The 19,489-nt window shown below is 35.9% G+C and overlaps 1 protein-coding gene across 2 annotated transcripts in view; it reads left to right on the top strand.

Moving 5' to 3' along the window:
* Positions 1–19,489, top strand: part of ZNF385D (zinc finger protein 385D) — an 857,219-nt gene that overhangs the window by 208,711 nt on the left and 629,019 nt on the right. For both annotated transcript variants that reach the window (XM_079114281.1, XM_079114282.1), the window contains exon 3: positions 4,545–4,763. In XM_079114281.1, the coding sequence (XP_078970407.1) occupies positions 4,545–4,763 (219 nt within the window). The remainder of the gene's footprint in view (positions 1–4,544; positions 4,764–19,489) is intronic.

A 19,489-nucleotide genomic window follows, 5' to 3' on the forward strand; every position in this document is an offset into this window, starting at 1 on the left:
CAGGTATAAATTAGACCTAGGAAAACAAAGACAGAAAGATTGATTCCAATTAATGCTTTAAACCATTGGAAGAAGTACATTCAAATGGTTTGGAGATATAATGTTGGCTATTGGGTGGTTAACAGTCATCATTCAAGCTAAGGATTTATTTATGTGATCAGAGTTGACATTAGAGTTGTTTATAGTCTCAGAGGGTACATTGTTTTGAGTTGGCTGATTCTAATGTTGCAGAAGTTTACGATGCCAGCTCTGATGTGCCCCTGTGTTTGCTGTGGGTCACCATCACTGGGGTACCTGTTCCCCTGTACTGGATCTTTTTGGCAGTAGTAAAGATCCTAGTAGCTGTCTGTGTGTGCAGGAACACTGGTTGTATGTTTTCTGCAGGTGTGTTGCAGTAATATTCCCCCTGCTGCCTCTGCTCTCTGTGGTGCTGGATTGAAGGGTCTCTGGTGGTCACCTGGACTCTAGTTTTCACTGCCCCAGGTTGTGAATGGTGGATGTTGCTTCCCTCTGCTTAATCTGGTGCAATGTCCTGTCCTACAAGTATCCAAAAGATGCCCTGTTATTTTCTAGTTGTGATCACAGCTAAATCTGGTAAACACCCCTTTGTTTAGCATGGCCTCTGGAACCTTCATGCTGGGTCTATATGTCACTGGATATTCAGGCCCCTTCCTTCTGGTGCAGAACTGTGATCATGAGAAGTATCTTTAGGCTTCTCATGGCACCTCCCCCTGGTGCCAGTGGGTGGGGACTGGTGAACCCACTTTCCTTTGTTTGGGGCCAAAGATGCTTCTTTGTGGCTTCTGTCTGACTCCACTGAGCCTGCACAGAGATTTTTGAACCTGTCTGGGTCATAGACGCTGAGTAGGGCTAGACCTGTTCTTCCCTTAGCTCAGGTTCCCTCTAGCCAGCTCCGTTCTTCTTGTTCTTGGTGAGAGGTGGGAGAGGGAGGAGGGTTTCAGAGATTTATGCAAGTAGTGTCTTTCTGGAAGTTCTTTATATCTGGATTCTTGAGAGGGCCCACTGCAGGGGGCTTCCCTCTGGTTTCATTAGCAGCTGTCTGGGTGTGGGAAGATGCCATGATGATTTTGGAAGGTGACTGGTTGGCTGTGGGCTCGGCAAGATGGCTGTAGTTTGGGCTGTTGTAAGGAGCCTTCTGCATTAAAAATTTTGTCTTTTCAACAGTTTTTAATTGGGTGAACTTAAGAGAATATCCTCCCCGCATCCTTCCTTTCCGATGCCACTCTCCCCATCATTCACAGGTTTGGGTTAGGCACTGACCTAGGTCTTTTCTGCTCTGGTAAACTGTCTTTCAGTCTTTCCAGGTCTCAGATTATATAGTATCAAGCTATAGAATATTTATTTTGTCACTTACCTCTCAATTCTGCTTTGATTCACTGCTTCCTTTCTGTGGTATGAGGAGATGGGAACTCGCTGCCCAGTTTGTGTCTGCCATCTTCAAAACACAGCTCTTGATTCTTAATTGATTGGGTGAAATCACATTTAGGAACCACCAGGAGTATTACCTGTTGCCTTGGGGGCAGCATTCCTTAGAGAAGAGAAGTACTTTCCAGGGCAATCTTGATACCAACTGTTAGCGTTTGGGTACAAGAGGTAACATTTCAGCCTTTATCAAAACAATGGACTAAATATCTGCAAGAATGGGGGAGGGGGAGACTCTTAGCAGTTTTATTTTGCCTCAAATTATGCTCAAATATATTGCTTAATGTAGCTTGCTAAACATGAGTTCCCTTATGTGTGACTTTTTTCAATTACTCCTGTGAATGTGTAGAATTAAATCAGTCTCCACACAGAGAAAATTAAAATTTAACACAAGCAGATATCCAATTGCTACAATTATCACCCCTAGCATAACATTGGTCCTTGAACCTATTACATGATTTAGCATAGACCCACATTACTGTGTCAAGCCAAGTACCTTCTTAGTGTCCGAATGATTCTGGTGAATGAGGATTAGGTAGAAAAAGTATGGAAAAATTTGATTAAATGTTTTAGATTGCAAGACAGTTGCCTAAAACATATGTATGACCACCGAAGTGTGTTCTCAAGGGAACTCAAATGAGACAAACTTAAATTCTAGAATTTCAACATGACATGGACTGAGAAAAAAATTCACTTACGCATATTGCCTCCAACATAAGAGTGTCATTTGAGACGTTGTAACTTAGTGCAAAAATCTATAGATATTTTATGATGTCATATGCAGTACCAGGATTTTATTTGTTTGGAGTTCCCTTTACCCCCACAGTATCTATACCCCAAGCAACATGTCTTATTTTCTATTTCCTTTGAGGATTGTTATCCTTGCCCCACCTCCCACTTCCCCCCACTGTTCCCGAATCCCAACAAAACCAATTGTTGACACTAGTGACATAGCCTTTACTTTCTCCTTTGTGCAGAAAAACCCTCTTGATAAGCAAATAAATATCATAGCCTTGAAAAGAAATTCTTCTGTAGTGTTTACCCCTGCTAAATGGTCAAGGTAGAAATGTGGATCAAGGGAGAAAGTGTTTCCTTCCAAACGTATGCATATGTTTAGCAAAATGATGTGTTATAAGGGCTCACCTCCTGTGACCATCTATGCAGCATGGCCTAGTTCTGACACACCTAAACTTGTTCATTCCAAAGAATACCAGCACTTTTATGTTTTGCTTATTTCTTTGAAATATGTATATTTTTCATAATAATTATAATAAACCACCATCATGTAAAATTTTAAAAATACAAAAATACCAAAGGAAAACCCCCAACTCTAGTCTCACCATTGAGATACTAATAGTGCTACTATTTTTACTATGTCTACTTTTTGTTTTACATTTCATGCACATATGTAAAACTACATTTTATATTTTTATCACATACACAAGAATTTCCCATGTTAAAATTTTCCCCAGTCTCCTTTTAATGATTGTACAAATTTGGGAGTAATTAGGTACATTATCATTTGATTAATTTTTTCACTACTGAAACATGAGGTAAGAATTTAAAAGTATTGTCTAAAAGAATAATTTTTAGATATTCTTAATGTAGTCTGGAATAGATACTTGAATTGCTTTATTTATATAAAAAATCAATGTATTTATATTTTAACTAAAATCATATACTGATTTTGTAAAGCATATGGGCTTTCTTTTAAATATGACCCTTCAAAGAGTATATTTAATATTATAATAGTGCTATTTAAGTAACAAAGATAAAACTTCCTTTTTATAAAAATGTGTTTTAAATAAGTCTATGCTGCTCTTGAATGAAATACTTAAAAATTTTCTAGTTTGGAAATTTGAGAATGCCTTCAACATATTTAAATAGATTTAAGTATCGGGTGTTGTACATTAGTTCGAATTTCTTCACAATTTTTCTGGCCAACTAGTGGACTTACTTTGGCGTGTGTTATCTCATTTCTCTGATAACTAAAGTCCTTACCTTTCCCATCCTCACCAGTTAGTTTGCATAGTGGCAAGGACCATCTTCTTCATGCTTGCCAGTTTAGCTCCAGGTCTGGGAGAGTGCCACCTCATTATAGGCAATTAATAAGTAAACATTAAAACATTGACAGCTTTCTGCTGCCAATATTTCCAAAATAAGATTACTCCTTAAAATGTACAGAATTGGAGTGCAGAAAACATATCTAGACCAAAAGAGCTTTGCAGAGGCCTATTCATTGGAAGCACAGAAAAGTTTTGGGAAAGAGCTATTATTATTATAAATGATTTTAAAATTAATAGTAGATATGCCTTGTAGTAATTCTTTATTGACATCTTAGGACCAGAGGTGTTGAAATTGTGAGTTTCCTGTTTATCTTTGTTTTGGGTGAACAAAAGATATGTTTATCCACTAATAATATTTTCCAATGCAACCTGTAGATCAGTCACTCTTTTTTGCCCCCTGGTCTTTGAGGTTGTCTTGGGCTTCCAGGGTACCTTTGTATTTCAGTTTTCAAATACAGAATTTGGAGATTTGAAAGAGTTATAACGTGTGTATGTGTAGAATGTATCCAGCCAGATGTCAGTCACTGTATTTAACCGGTAAGGTGTTTAAAAAGTAAGGAATTTTAATTAGCTCTATCAAAAGGAAAATATCTGATGCATTAATACTTGCAAGAGAATGTAGTGATTGAGAACTGGGGTTTTGGAGATCAAAATGCATGCTTATTGTAACTATACCACTTACTAACTATGTGATTTTAGACAAGCTTTTTAACTTCTCTAATTTCCTCAACCAGTAAACCATGGACCCTCTTCCATCTTTACAGTGATGAAATGAGTTAATGGGTGCTAGATACCTAGAAACTTAGCCCTGGGTTCAGCATAGAAGAAAAACAAGGAATGTTTGCTTCTTGTTCCACGAAGAAGGCTGCCTACTGTTTGGATTCTTTGAATGCAACCAGCTAAAATGGGAGAAAGTAAAAATTTTAAATTCTTGAGTTTTCCTAGAGCAATGTTTATTTGCTACCTGATTTAATTAATACAGAGCAATGCAGAAATCTTTGTTGTGCTGGCTTATAACTGTCTTTACACCTTCAGATTTCACATGTGCACAAGATGGGGAGAGTGAGACTGAGTTAATACCTGATGACTTTGAAGAAAAATCAGAAAGAGAAAAGAAACATACCAACTTCACTTTGTGCAACGTGTGTAACATTCAGCTGAATTCAGCCGCTCAAGCACAAATCCACTACAATGGCAAATCACATCAAAAGAGATTGAAGCAACTCAGCAATGGGATGCTGAAAAACGACAATGGTAAGATTTTCTAAAAATCCATTCTTAATTTTATATCACCAACTTAAGTTTTTTTATGTACCTGCAGATATGAAGATAAAAGAATAGATTTGTTTTTTTTAAACCAGAAAAAAACATGATATAAAATCTTTATCAGCACAATATGTAAAAATATATCATTTCTCTTTGGGAGAGGAGAAGCATTGTCTGTTGTGTGCAGCTAACTGTATTAGGATTGCAACCATCAGGAAATTTTTGATAACTTGGAAAAGTTGCTTTTATAGTTTTTGGATGTTCACCTGTTAGATATGAAAATGGACACCCTTTCACAGTATGTGTGTGTGTGTGTGTGTATGTGTGTATGTGTGTGTGTATTATATATATATATAAGATGTTTAAGAAACTGTGGCCAGTTAGCATGGACAGATTGTTTATATTTGCTGGTAAAAATTCATGGTTTGTTTGCTCACTTTAGAGTAAAGTAGGTGTTGCTTATGTGAAAGCAGGTTTTAAAAATAGCTCAAAACTCTTTTGAAACAAATGCAAGCTTCTTAGGAAATACAGAGAAGTGAGGAGAGGTGGATGGACTTGTGCAGAGGGGACTCTGGAAAGGTAAGGCACAGCAACCAGAAAGGGTTGCAGTACTGTAATTGGTCATGTTCATGTTGGGTAAGTAAAACATTTTAACTATATTTTGCTGACTTAAAAATTAAACCAATTTTTAAAATCTATTCTTATACTTAACATTATAAAGATATTTAACCTTATAATTTATTCAAGGCTATCAAATATGAGAAGAAAAACAGAACATGTTTTAAACTGAAATTTCTTCTGCCTTGCACTGTGTGTGTGTGTGTGTGTGTGTGTGTGTGTGTGACAAAGAGAGAGAGAGGGAATGAGAATGAGCAAGAACAATGCAAAGAATTTCAAATTTCTCTTTCAAATGTATGGCATTCAACTTGCCATGTATGTTATTTGTCAAAGATCTATAAGATCAAAAGTTGTCATCAGAAAGTAATTGAGAACTATTAAGTTCCACAAGTGTGATATGAACCTCAAAAAAAAAAAAATGTACTTAAGTCATGGTAAAAAAAAAAAAAGTTATCTATATTGAAAAAAATCAGTATTTCACGTATTTCACAGTCTCTACTTGGAACTTCCTAAGAAAAATATTTTCTTATTAATTCTAGCTGAAACACCTTAAATTGAATCACATGAGTCAAGTTTTTTTGTGTTTAAGTTGATGTTGGTGGTCATGGTAGTTTGAGCTTTGGCATTGTAATTCACCTGTCTTGATTGCCACAAATCTCTTTGGAGGAGTAATATGTGATATTATAGAATGAACCCAGAAGAGAGATATGCCTGGTTTATAAACTCAAACCAGAACTAGTCCAAGGAAAACTTATAGTGACCAAAGAACATCAAACTACAATAATTGGAATGACTTTCTTCAAATTGAATATTTTAAAATAATCATGTCAATATCCTTATTATGGGCTAGTATTGAACTAAAGACTGTATGTATGTTTTCATATTCAGTTTTTCCTTAAAACTAACCAGAAAGGTATTGTCATTATCTTCCTTTTATAGATGTGGAAATTGAGGTTAACATTGATTGAATGATGTTCTGCAGGTCACAAAGCTATTAAGTGTTCAAACTGGCAATCAAAACCTTATCTTACTCATTTCAGTATCTGCACTTCTACCATCTAATGTATCCACAAATTAATATTCTATGGAAACGGTGTCTTTGTTCAGAGAGAAATTATTTTAGGAGAATGTAAAAATTAAAATTAAAATTCTACAAAATGTTTTGATCAATACAGTGCTCAAAAAATATTTATCACTACATTTTCTATTTAGATAATTTTTCCAAGTACTTTTAAAAATATTAAAACATATTAAATATGTTGGTAAATAGGTCACTAAAAACAACTGTGATTAATGGGAGCCCTTGGGTAAGGTTATAATTACTTGGCTTGAAATTATAGTTTAAAGGCTAGCATGGGTCTGAGACAGCCAGGAATGACAGAATCAGGGTCAAGTGTTGGGGATTAATGAAAAAGTAGAGATTCCGAAGCCAACAGTGTCAGTCATTTTATCTGAGAAGTTGTGTTAAACTTGGCCTTAATTTGGGATGTGTCTGTTAATGTTGAGGAGGGTGTTGCTAAGAGTTCAAGAGCACAAATGTCAGTGACATTCAGTGCCATGATCTCCTAAGAAAAGAACTGCAATGTATGGTGGAAACTGAGGTGAAATCACAATGTCAAGGTTTAGTCAGCCTCTTAAGTTAGGTTAGAAGAATGGATGTGTTTGCATATGAGATAAACCAAATTCTTTTCAAACCCTAACATTTGAGATGATAAAGGTTCCTAAAACACTGCCAGGTGCCCTCAGTAGGAATACAGATGAAGATGTCTCCCTAGACTCTTTGGTGATGTGTTCCTTATCTTACTTGCCTCCAGTCAGCCTGCACATCATTTGTACCTTATCTGCTACCTCAGTGTTTCTTGCAAGGGGAGGTTGTGCTGTTACTTGACCATCAGACAAGGACTTGATATAGAGCAGGCTACCCTGCTTCTTTCGTACATTATTTTTCAGAAAGCTTTGGGTTCACAGCAAAATCAAGCATACAGTACAAGGAACACCCATATACGTCCCATCTCCTCTACACACAGCCTCCCCCCGGATTAGCATTCCATAGTGGTACATTTGTTGCAGTTGATTGACTTACATTGACATCAATCACCCAAAGCCCATGGGGTTTGCACTGGGGTTCACTCTTGGTGTTGTCTGTTCTGTGGTTTTGGACAAATATGTCATGACACTTCTCTAGAATCATGAGATCGTTTGATGTCTTTTCATTGCCCAGGAAACCTCTATGCTTCATCTTTTCAACCCTCTCTCCTAACTGGCATCTGCTAGTCCTTTCACTGTCTCACATTTTGTTTTTTTTTTTTTTTCAGAATGTCATATAGTTGGAATCATAGAGCATGCTGCTCTTCCAGGTTGGCCTCTTTCCCTTGCTAAAATGTGTTTAAGTTTATTCCATGTGTTCTCATGACTTGATAGCTCATTTCTTTTTAGCACTGAACTGTTCTGTTTTTTAATAAAAACTCTCCTGACCCTTTATTTTCCCAACACTGCCGTATTAGGTGCTATGATTATGTCAGACTTTCTTGAAGGTTTTGACTTAAGCATTATACGACAGAGGTTAAGACTTCTTGTCTGCTTGAGGTGATTTTTGCCCCAGAGAAAGACCATAAGTTGGTTCACTTTTCTAAAAAATTTCCTTTGGGCACATTATAAATGCTAATCTGTATCTTCTATCCTCCTCGGTTTTTCAGATCTTCTGAAAAACACTCCTTATTAAATCTGTAGTGTGTCATAGGAGGGCCTCACCTTTAAGTACAGATAGGACTAACCATAGCCCTTCAGTCTCACAAATAAGTTTGTACTTTACATTAATATAGAAGCATATTATTAACTTTATATACAGTCCATCATCCATGATAAATCTGTGCCTTTGCAGGCCTGATGGGAGGGAAAATATGAAACTTCAATGCCTATTATATAGTCCTTCACATATGCAGAGAAGACACTAACATGGGATTCACACTAATATTGGATCCTTGACATTCTTTAAGCATCATATGTTTAGGTTATTTAGAGAAAAATATGGGAGTTGTTTTATTCTTCTCCTTGAACATGCACACGTACAGATACGGTCACTGGAATTCTTCCATCGTGGGAAAATTCCTATCTCAAAGTAGATTTCGAATACTGGATATTATTACCTGAAGTCATCCAACCATATACATATCTGTTTGTTTGCAAGAGTACAAATAAAATAAATTGACATGCAAGTGATTTTTAGTATTAACTCAGAATTTTATAAATGAGAAAATTATGTGATTTGTATCTTAGATGATTATAGTTAGTTCGTTCTGTAATTATATGCCTTGAGGCATACCTTACTACCTAGTACAAAATAAAAAACAAGTATTAGAGGGCATTGCCATTTCTAAAATATGACTTCTGTATCTGAGAAAATATGGCTTTTCATATGTCATCACATTTATTAGAAGAAGCCATCTTCTGGAGATGACAGTGGAAAAATAACCTGACCTGTACAAATTAATTAGGAGGCTATCGTTCTCACAGCTAAGACTTCACTTTCTGGCTGATGTACTTGTTGCTAAAATAAAGTTATGTCAAACACATGTTCACCTAAGACTACCTTCTGAGACACCAGCCTCCCTCCTACTCAGTGGTGAAAGTTGTCTGCCATCCCCATCTCAAGCATTGACCTCAGCTGATGGGCATTCCTTCTTCCAAGCCACACCCTCTCTTAGGGCAGGCTGCATCCTGAGATTGGGCAATGCTGGAGTACAAAGATCTAGTCCCTCCCTTCAAAAGTGACTGGGCATCTCTGGCCACTCCCTCTTCTGAGTGGCTGAGATCTCTTTCGCAGTTCTCTCAGGGTTCAACCCCACCCTCTGCTAAGTCCTGCTTTGCAGATGTAGAACTCCATGCCTCCAGTTGTACACAGAATCATCCTAACCTCTCTTTGTCAGCAGTCCATCTGAGACACTGCCAAATGCATTTCAAGTCCTAATAAGTAACAGCCACAATATGTTTCATGGTACAAAAGCAACAAAATTGGATACTGGTTCTCTGTGCTTATTTTCTGTCTGACGCTTGTGATTTGTGAGTTACCAGTGCAAAAGGAATGAAAAGGGAACTAATATCAGTTGTTCTGCGTACCTTACAAATATCACCACTTGAATCCTAATCAGTGATTGTGCAAAGTAGGTGTTACTACCTCAGTTTTACAAATTACATAGCCAAAGGTCCAATAGAGTCAAAGATTTGCCAGTATGCTTCTTGGCCCTAAAACTATGCATGTCTACATAATATACCTCCTTGCTGGACTTGTATTTCATCATCAACAGAATTATACCATGGATTTGGGTGTATAACTTTTGTTATTTTTGTGTTTATAAAATCACAAATTTTTATGAGTTTTTAATTTTTAAAAACTCATTTAACTTCCATTATTACAAAAAGCCAATGTTGCCTTTAAAGTTTCATCAATAAATCAACTGCTAAAATATTTTGTATAAACAGGTCTTTTGCAGTTAATCACTATATTTTCAATCATTTCATACGTGCACCTTGATAAGTGAGCACACCTTTCCGAAGTGCAGTGAGATAAAGTAGCAGAAGGGAATTCTGTAATTGAAAGTTGTTTAAACAGGTAAACTTGATGATATTCTGGAGATTCATGTGTCTCCCTCTCATGGTGACTATAGATCTAAGAAATGACAACACAGATGGCCTGCTAAGTTTCTTTTTGGGAAAAGGCTTTTGATGCCAATGAGTTTCACAAATAATGCTTATTTTTTTCTGACAATAAAAATAATACATAGAGTCTAACCTAGGCTTCACACAAATGTCCAGAATTGAATTAAAAATCACCAACAGTTCTGAAAGGTTAACTAGTTGTAACATTTTTGTCAGAGTTCAACAGGTATACAAATAAATATGAGTAAGTAGCATATGTATAATTCTACATGTATTATGATTCAATGCCATTTGCATATGAATACCTTTTATGATTCACATTTTATAATTATCATAGGACAATATCATTTCTGACTAGATGTCAATATTTTACTCACATTTTTAAATTGTTTTCTGTGACACACTTTATAATGGAAAAACTTTATAACCAAGCATAAAATGAAGTATTACAATATTGTAAGGAATTTTATCTAAAATTTGAAGATGAGAACAAAATGATTCTTACTTATAAGAACATATTGAAGTACATACCACAAAGGGTACAATTTTTAGGAAGTTTAAAATCTCCGTGACTGACAAATTTAACTCAACTTCATGTGCCCACTGTGTTTAAGCTGTGCTAATGCTTGTTGAAGTATTGAGTAACAAGTTGACCTGTCATGGCAGTTTTATTTTATTCCCACTATCTTTGTCATATTTGAGTTGTTTTATTAAGCCTAGTTTTCTATTTTTATTGGGCTGAAACTGCCATCAAATAATTCAATTTTATCTTCCAGTATTCTAGAGTCTTTGCGATGCTCATTGTTTTGTAGCACATAAATCTAGAGTATTGCTACCTTTATCTACCTTTTAGCATTAAATTTTCTTTCATTTAGCAGAAAAGCTAAATAAAATTTTAGTTTCTAGTTCTCACTGATCTCTTTTCTTTTTATCTTTCTATTGATTACCCCCGTTGATCTTTAAAGTGTCGGGAGATTTTCAATTTATATGTTTTTCTTCTTTTTGCAACAGAGATTCTTTTTGTTTTGTTCTTTTGCAGTGCTGGGGATCAAACCCAGGGCCTTGTGCTTGCAAGGCAAGCACTCTATCGACTGAGCTATCTCCACAGCCCGCAACAGAGATTCTTAATGAAAACAAAATGGCTTTGTAGAATTTTCTACTATTTCAGGCTTCCATTTTGTAGTATAAATTCATCATTGACATAAAAATGTCTCTCAACTTTTTACCTTCAAAGAATGTTTGTTCTTTTATAGACTGTCAGTAGTCAAATTAGAAATTGTCATCACATTTGTGGATTCATAGTGACCTCTTTTGGGGCAATTTTATTCAGTAATGACAACTGCATTCTTAATGGATCCTCATCAGTATTAGTATTTGATGTATTGCAGTATGACAGTAAGGGCTATCCATTTGCTCATACATTGTTCTACCAACCATATCCTCTAGAAAGTTTAGCCAGGGAGAGGCATTGAAGAACTGCTGGTAAATTACCCAAAATTATGCAGTAACACATTTTGTTTTCATTGGGTGAACTAAATTTTTTTTCATTAAAAAATAAAGATGAACAAAATGATGGATGCCAATTTCATTGTGTTCAAATTTTTTAAGTTTTGAACTTTAGTTGCTGATTTTTATTTTTTCCTTGAAGATAAAACATTATGATTGTTTCAAGAGGGATGAGGTTCCAGTTAATGACTACTTGCTTCATGTGGACTTACTATGCATTTCATTGAATTTGTTGAATTTTCAACACAGGGAATTGTTTATCCCATCTGTTCCCTTTTACTAGGACAGTGGGAGGGTTTTGCATTCAGAAACTGTTACTTCATCTGGCTGCTGACCATCTAGTAGACCTCTGTGCCCAACATTAGGTGTACTCTGGATCTTCATGACCATTGTTCATGTAAAGTTAGATGATGTGAACATTAAGGGAAGCCTTAAGAGAAAAACAGTAGGATAAATGCATGCCATTTAGTTTGAGAATTGAATTTATTTGGGATAGCAAAGATTTTTGTGTTTCTGTGTGTACGTGTGGGAGTGGTGTGCTTAAGGAAGTTTAAAGAACTTTAGGAATTTGGAACTTAAGGTAGTAGTAGGATAAACTGAGGGTATGGGATGTCGAACTTGAAATTTATGTAGCACAAGCAGAATTACCACTTCCTCCTTCACCATTGGTCTCTTTCAAGCACTGACCACATCTTAGAGCAACATCTTCCAATCCTAGTGTTTCTCAATCACCACTCTTAGGAAAATAATCCATTTTCCATTATTCTGGGTTTGAAAGTATCACCTTTTATACTCTTATTCTCTGTACGTTTCATCTCAAAGTTATTTTTCATAGGTAACAGAGCTAGCAGTAATAGAGGTGGGATCCTTTCATGTATTGAATTTCCCTTTCATGATTTATGCCCTGAAAAAATTATGTTGGGTATAGAGCCCGTGCCTCTTTAAACGAGCTTCCAGTTTCTGCAACTCCATGCCATCTTGTCATGCTTCCTCTTAGTTGTCTTTTTTTTTTTTTTTTTTTTTTTTTTTATGTTCCTCAAAAATGTTAAGCACTGGGGTGAGTGTGTGTGTTTAAGATGGCACCACAGATTCAATTCACTAAGTACAGTTTTTTTAAAATTAGTCTTCAAAAGAGAGATCAGACAGTAATTTTTTAAAATAGTAACCTAGACACATGTGTTTTCTTTTTCTGCTTACAAAATTGCCGCAGTATGATGATAATTCTGCAAATAAAAGACATACATCCACAGCAACACTGTCCACTTGGGAAGAGTCAAATGATGACAACTTTCTGGAAGGTATAATGGAAACGAGGTGAAACTCTGAATGTACATGCAAGTTAGGAAAGCACGGAGATGGAATCAAAGGACCTTATTATAACCTAGATTTCCAACAAAATCGACGAAAGCCCTCAGATTACAGTAACCTTAACAATGGTGTTCATTGTTTGAGAAAGATGGAGGCGAATTTAACATACCCTGCTTTGCAGTTAGAACCTGGGACAAACCTCACTTGCCTACCCTAATAGGGGTGAGTCAGGAGCTAATGAATCTGGGGACTCTGAGCCAGTAAATTCTGAAAGAACATGTCCTGCTGGGGTCAAGGATAAAACAGAATAGAGGAAACAGGCCTACCATAAATGTTTATTTTTTGACTTTATAATGCTGCGATTCCATCTTCTTTCTCACCTATGGAATCTTCAGCAATGTGATTTTGCTTGCTGACTCTTGCTGTAGGATTCGTGAGTCCTTCTTGGGGCACCGCCATGGGTACTAGCTCTCTTCCCAGGCTGATGTTGACATTCTCCACATAGCAGACAGACAAGGGTAGACTGCATATGCACTACATGTTTATAACTGCTTATGTCAGAGGGAGTATTAAAATTAAAGTCATGAACAAGACATGCACATTACTTAGAGTTTGCTGGCCCTGAGAAGTGAATGCATGTATATAATGTCAGTTCCATAATGAGAAAATGTGATTTTATTTGAAAGTTTTATTTCAGTAACTCAAGAGCTGTACTGAAACACAGGGAACATGTGAACTGATCAATGAGGGAAACGTTAAAAGGCTGTGGCTTCAAATGGGGAATAAAAACAAAATTAATAAATTTACTTTCCTTTGTGCACATTCAGTACTTACTGTATGCAATAGGAATTGTGGCCCGGGTCTCATCCTTGCTGGCAGAAGATTGAAAACTGAGGGAATTATAAAATAGCCAAAAGTAAAAAGAGAAGGGGAGAGGTCCTTAAAGTTTAATTCTTGCCTTGTAGGAACAAGAGAAAGGATCTCTTCAGGGAATGATGGCGTCAGAAATATAAATGATAAGTGATGTTTGTTGTGACTTTACTTTGTAATTTGATTTAGTTAAGTAATTATTTTTTATAAAATAGGTATAATTTTAACATCTATTCTATAGACCAGTAAACTCAGAGGTACAGTAATTTGCTCTACGTTCCCTAGCTAAAGAGAGATAGAGTCAGACTCTGAGTCCTGGCCATTTGGCTCCAGAGTCATCATTGATGCTCATGATGTTGCTTCACCTCTCAGTCCTAGAGAACCCCTGGACTTACTCCAGGGCTGAGACGCCAAAGGATGGAAAAAGTCAGAAAAAGAAGAGATTGACAAATAGGTCCTGTGTACTTTTTTCCAGACAGGTCAAGAAAGACAGCCTCTTCTAGAACTATAAAATCTGTTGTATGACAGTTACCTCTGAGAAATTGTTTCAGTGAAATAGGAAAAGCAAAATTAAATTTTGAGAGTTTGAAACGTTGGCTTAGTTGCCTGATTCAGAATCATCCTGGGTTATTTTTTAAAAGTTTAAGTTCCCTGGATATACATTCCATGTTCCTTATAATGGGATTCTCTAGTGATGTTTAGTTAGGAAGAACAGAAAATCAATTAGGGGAAAAGAAGGAGAACGAGAAATGACCCAATATACACACCTCAACCATCTATTTGAGTTCTGATATGTACTGGGGAAAGACTAATTACCAGCTCAAGAGACTAATCAAAGTGTTTTCTTCTTGTTATATTTTCAGCTAAGCTTTAGGGACTTGCATTAAACCACCTGTCATAAAGCCATGTAGCTGCCCTCTAAATCCAAGTGTGGTGATTGTGAACAAGGACCCGAGCATGGTGGACAGTCTCGGGAGTAGATGATCTGTCTGTGCAGGGACAGGAGGGTTATGTTCCCTATCACATCTGATTTTTCATGACATTCTGAACATCAAGTGTCAGAACATCATTATGAAAGAGTGTCTAGGTTGTAGGGTGGTTTATCCCACACTAATTTCTTCAGTCTTGTTTTGTGATTTTCTTGTTTCTTTACTCATTCTACCTGTTGAGGATGTCTTCATATGGTAATGACTTGTTTTCCAGAGATACATTTATATTTTTAAACTCATCAAGTGCTTATGGTATAATTATCAAAAAATACCTCATTGCCTGGTATTCTGTGCGATGTTTAACTCAGTTCCTATCCACTCACATACGTACTGGAGTTGCTACCTGTGGGATATCTTGGTACGTGGGATTGTTGCTAGGACAGGGTTTTCCAATATTTTCCTGTTCGTGTCATTCATCTGTCAAAACTCAAAGCCTGTACATGATAAATTGATCTTTATGCTGGGATATGTCAGTACTGTTTTTGAATATTGCCATCTTTCATTGTAATTCATTCATTACTGGATGTAAGACAGGTGCTAAATGAAAAATATTAGCAACAAAGTATATTTTATTTCAACAAAAATGAAGAACTGCTGTTACTTATTGTTTTCTATCAAAACATAAGAGATTTAACTATTAGACTTATATTTTCTAATTTTAATGTTTAATTCTTTAATACAGAAAAATCAGGTTTTTTGAAGTAGGAAAATTTTTCTCTTTATTATTGAAATTGTGTACTCTGGAGTTCCTAAGTTTGGAACAGTAAATTAGAAGAATGCCAAAAAACCTGACCCATTTTACAGGTGTTCAATATATTGTAAATTGTGATTATAATCCTGTCAGTCATATTTCATTTATTAATCAGACTTAATTTACCTATATCACTTAAACCATTGTCTTCATGTGTATAATTCATGCTGTCAGATTTTTATTTCCATTCCCATAAAATATTTCCCTTGCTTTTCTAAATATGATTTCCTTAAGATAACTCTTCGGTTCCAGAAAAATCTTAATAGCAGAAAATATGCTCACTAGCATGAAAATTATTTTAATTTTTATTTCTAAAGTGGGTAAAAATATGTGGAGACCTCACATCTCATTTGCCTGATCTTGAAATATTTTCCCCACAATATCAATAATGTTGTCATTATTCATCATAGAAAGAGATGGACTTACTCGATGATGCTTTAAAAATGCTTTTTCTATCTTACACTCTTTAATGACTACTTATATTGATTTAAATAGAAACTTAACCACCCAGCCTTAGCAACTTAGACCCCATATCAAAAATAAATAAATAAATAAAATTAAAAATTAAATAAGGCTGGAGACATGGCTCAGTGGTTAAGCGTTCCTGGATTTAGTCCCGCCAACCAACCAAACAAACAAAAAATCCAAAACCATCAAACCATCGTTCTTCTTGAGATTCAGTTATCATGAATTTTCAACTAACATGACTCTTTTGAGGTCAAATTATTATCAAATGATGTAGCTCAAACGGCATACTTCTTTTGTATCAGTGGAAAATGAAAATTCTGTCCTATCGAGTTTTGTTAGAAAGCAACACTTGAAGATTTTTAAAAGTTAAAGCACAAAGGACTTAAAATCAACATACTACAGAGATACAGCCACATCAATGTTCATAGCTGCTCAATTCACTATAGCCAGATTGTGGAACCAACCTAGATGCCCTTCAGTTGATGAATGGATAAAGAAACTGTGGCATATATATACAATGGAATATTACTCCACCATGAAGAATGATAAAATTATGGCATTTGCAGGCAAATGGATGAAATTGGAGGATATCATGCTAAGTGAGATAAGCCAATCTCAAAAAACTAAAGGACGAATGATCTCGCTGATAAGCGGATGAGGACATATGAGGGGGTGTAGGAGGGGTTAGCGTTAGGGTTAGGGTTAGGTTTAGGGTTAGGGATAAGGAGGGTGGTAAGAATGGAGGAAGGAAGGACTGTATAGAGGGAAAAGAGGGGTGGGAGGGGTGGGGGGAAAGGGGAAAAAAATAACAGAATGAATCAAACAACATTGCCCTATGTAAATTTATGATTTTTAATTAAAATAAATTTTAAAAAGTTAAAGCATGATGAAATAATTTGAAATGTTCTTGAATTATTTACTATTATGAACAGTACCAGAAATTTGCTTATTATATATGATTTTGGAGAAGTGTTAAAAGTTGAGGTGGGCAAAGGAGAAGGCTTGAAGTGACACATTAAGTCCCAGGAAAGCATAATACATTAAAATGTTTTACCACAACATCAAACCATGAAGAAGTTTTTTGTCTCAGATCTCATTTAGAACTCCAAGACAATTCTATTTTGTCTAGGGGGCTTCTGCAAAATGCCATGATCAGATGAAGAAAGTTTGGGTTGCACCTGCTGGCTTTCCTTACTTTCCGTTTGGTAGAAAGGAGAGTTCAAACATTGCTCTAGCTCCCTAAGTGTTAAAGTCCTGTGTACTTGAGTTGAGAAAACTCTGTTCTGCTCTGGTACTTGGCATAGTGGGAGACAAGGAAAACACACCTTCTCACCTGGGTTGGTTCAGTAATATGGCAGCAACTAAGAGTGGGTTCATCAGCATGAGTAAGTTTAGGATCAGGTTAGCCAACCAATATTCTGGTTCCAACTTTAGTTCTAGCACCAGAACTTCAGGAATAGAATCCCTAGAACTAACCAGATACAGAGATGAAGACCCTTGTAGTTGAGTTGACAGACATTTGTATTGGGGGTTTCGATATTGGTAATTCTAATTAGCATCACCTTAGTTTTTGGTAAAGAGTACATGGGGCCAACCCCAAATTTATTGAATCAAGAGCTCTGGGTATGTGCTAAACAATCTGTGTCCTAAGAGTGACTACATTTGAGTTCAAGTTTAAGAATTACTACCCTAGTAATAAATGCCATCTCAGCAATAATTTTAAGATTAGAGACTTTAATATATTTAATGCACGTGCCTACTTAACCCTCAAAATAAGTGTTAGCTAAAATTGCATCATCTTTATTAAATACTATAATCAGCTGGAAGAAAAATCAGAGTTGGGAAATGAACATATATATAGATACAGACCTTTAGGGTTTCGCATATCCCCAAAGAAATAGGTCAGGATCATCCTCTCATCTTGACATGCATGCACATCATCTGGGGATTTATAATGTGGTTTCCGATTCAGACATGTTTGTGCAGGACATGAAATTTTGCATTGCATTTCTAATCATCCTAGCAAAGCAAAAGGGTAGAGAGTATCAAGCAAATTGGGACTTTCTGGACTTTGGTATCTCCTTGAGTTAAAACTTCTATCCATCTTCCTTTAGGAAGCAGCTTACACTACTAAAATTTGGAGAGCTCAGAGAGTAGCCATAAATTCCTAAAATTCTATGGTCACTTCCCATTTATGACATGCCTTTGGAGGGAGGCAAATAGTAATGATGAACTCTATAAAAGATGAGACAGATCAATCAGACGCTCAGACGCCATGTACATAACTACCATCATGGAGATCTTATTTGCAAAACTGTTTAGTAGAGTTCTTGTTACTGCTTTACCCGGTAAACCTATTTCTTTTCAAAGGGACATCTCTTGAAGTTGTACTTAGTTCTCATTGTTTACTTAGATACAGAGATTCTTGATGGGTAAGCTATACAGCTAAAACCAAGTGGGATTCTGAAAAACTTATGTTTAAATAGTGGTCAGCTCTAAATTCAGCAGTTTCACAGGTTTAAAAGTATGTTGTATACTTCAGTAGAGGAAGTTGGGTGGTCTCGAGTAGGTGGTTCTGTCCGTATACACACACAGTTTAGTGTTTAAAAATGGTGGTTTGATGGAGTTAAAGTCACATAACTTGCTAAAATGGATTCTACTAAAGGGTTGAGACTTCTCACTGCTTCTACACTCTTTTGTCAATTCTGGTAAATTTGTATTTAGCAGCTGTATTTGAGCACTCATTACACATGGCTAAAGAGAAGTTTCAAAAGCACAAATTTTAATTTGGTAGTTTCCTTGAATTATATGGTTCTACATTTGAGGTGTTGTAAAAATATGATACAATTGGAATTCTATTTATGAAATTCTTAATGTAGTATTAGACACTAACAATAAGCCATAATCAAACTACATTTTTATTGTAAAGAATCATAGAACAATTATCATAGAAATGAAATATTTTCTGAGTATCAGCTGCAAGAAACATTGTTCCTAAATCCCATTCCCTCAAGTCTACTTTCTTCTGCATTGAAGCCAGCAGCTCTAGGCTTCTATTTCCCCAACCCTAAGCCCAGTAGAAGAGATCATTTCTTTCCTAGTTATTACAACAAAAAAACTTCATTTATCATTGAAGTATATAGCAAATGCAGCACTGGGGAAATAGTTAGAAGGTTCTAGAGTATCCCCCAATCTCTCACTGTGAACAAAATATTTTCCAAACAGATGTACCTGAAAATTACAACTTATAAAAAAAAATATAGTAATTTAAAGGGTATCAAACATTAAATAAGCTCCTTTATGGTACAGGAATAAAATGTCCTTTGCCAAACAGGAAAAATCATATACTCTCTAAAACTTAAAAAGGAGGCACTTCAGCCTGTAATAGATTTTGAAGGTGCATCCTAAAGCATCAGGTTGCAGTCTCTGGTTTTTTTCCCTCCTCATGTAAAGGATTTGATTTGTGATTTGCATTTACAAATAATTCGAAACTGTTCATAAAATTAATTTTATGAACATAGCAACATTTTCTTGCCTGTTATCATTTT

Source organism: Sciurus vulgaris (genome assembly GCF_902686455.1).
Source record: "Sciurus vulgaris genome assembly, chromosome: 16".
Lineage (NCBI taxonomy): Eukaryota > Metazoa > Chordata > Mammalia > Rodentia > Sciuridae > Sciurus > Sciurus vulgaris.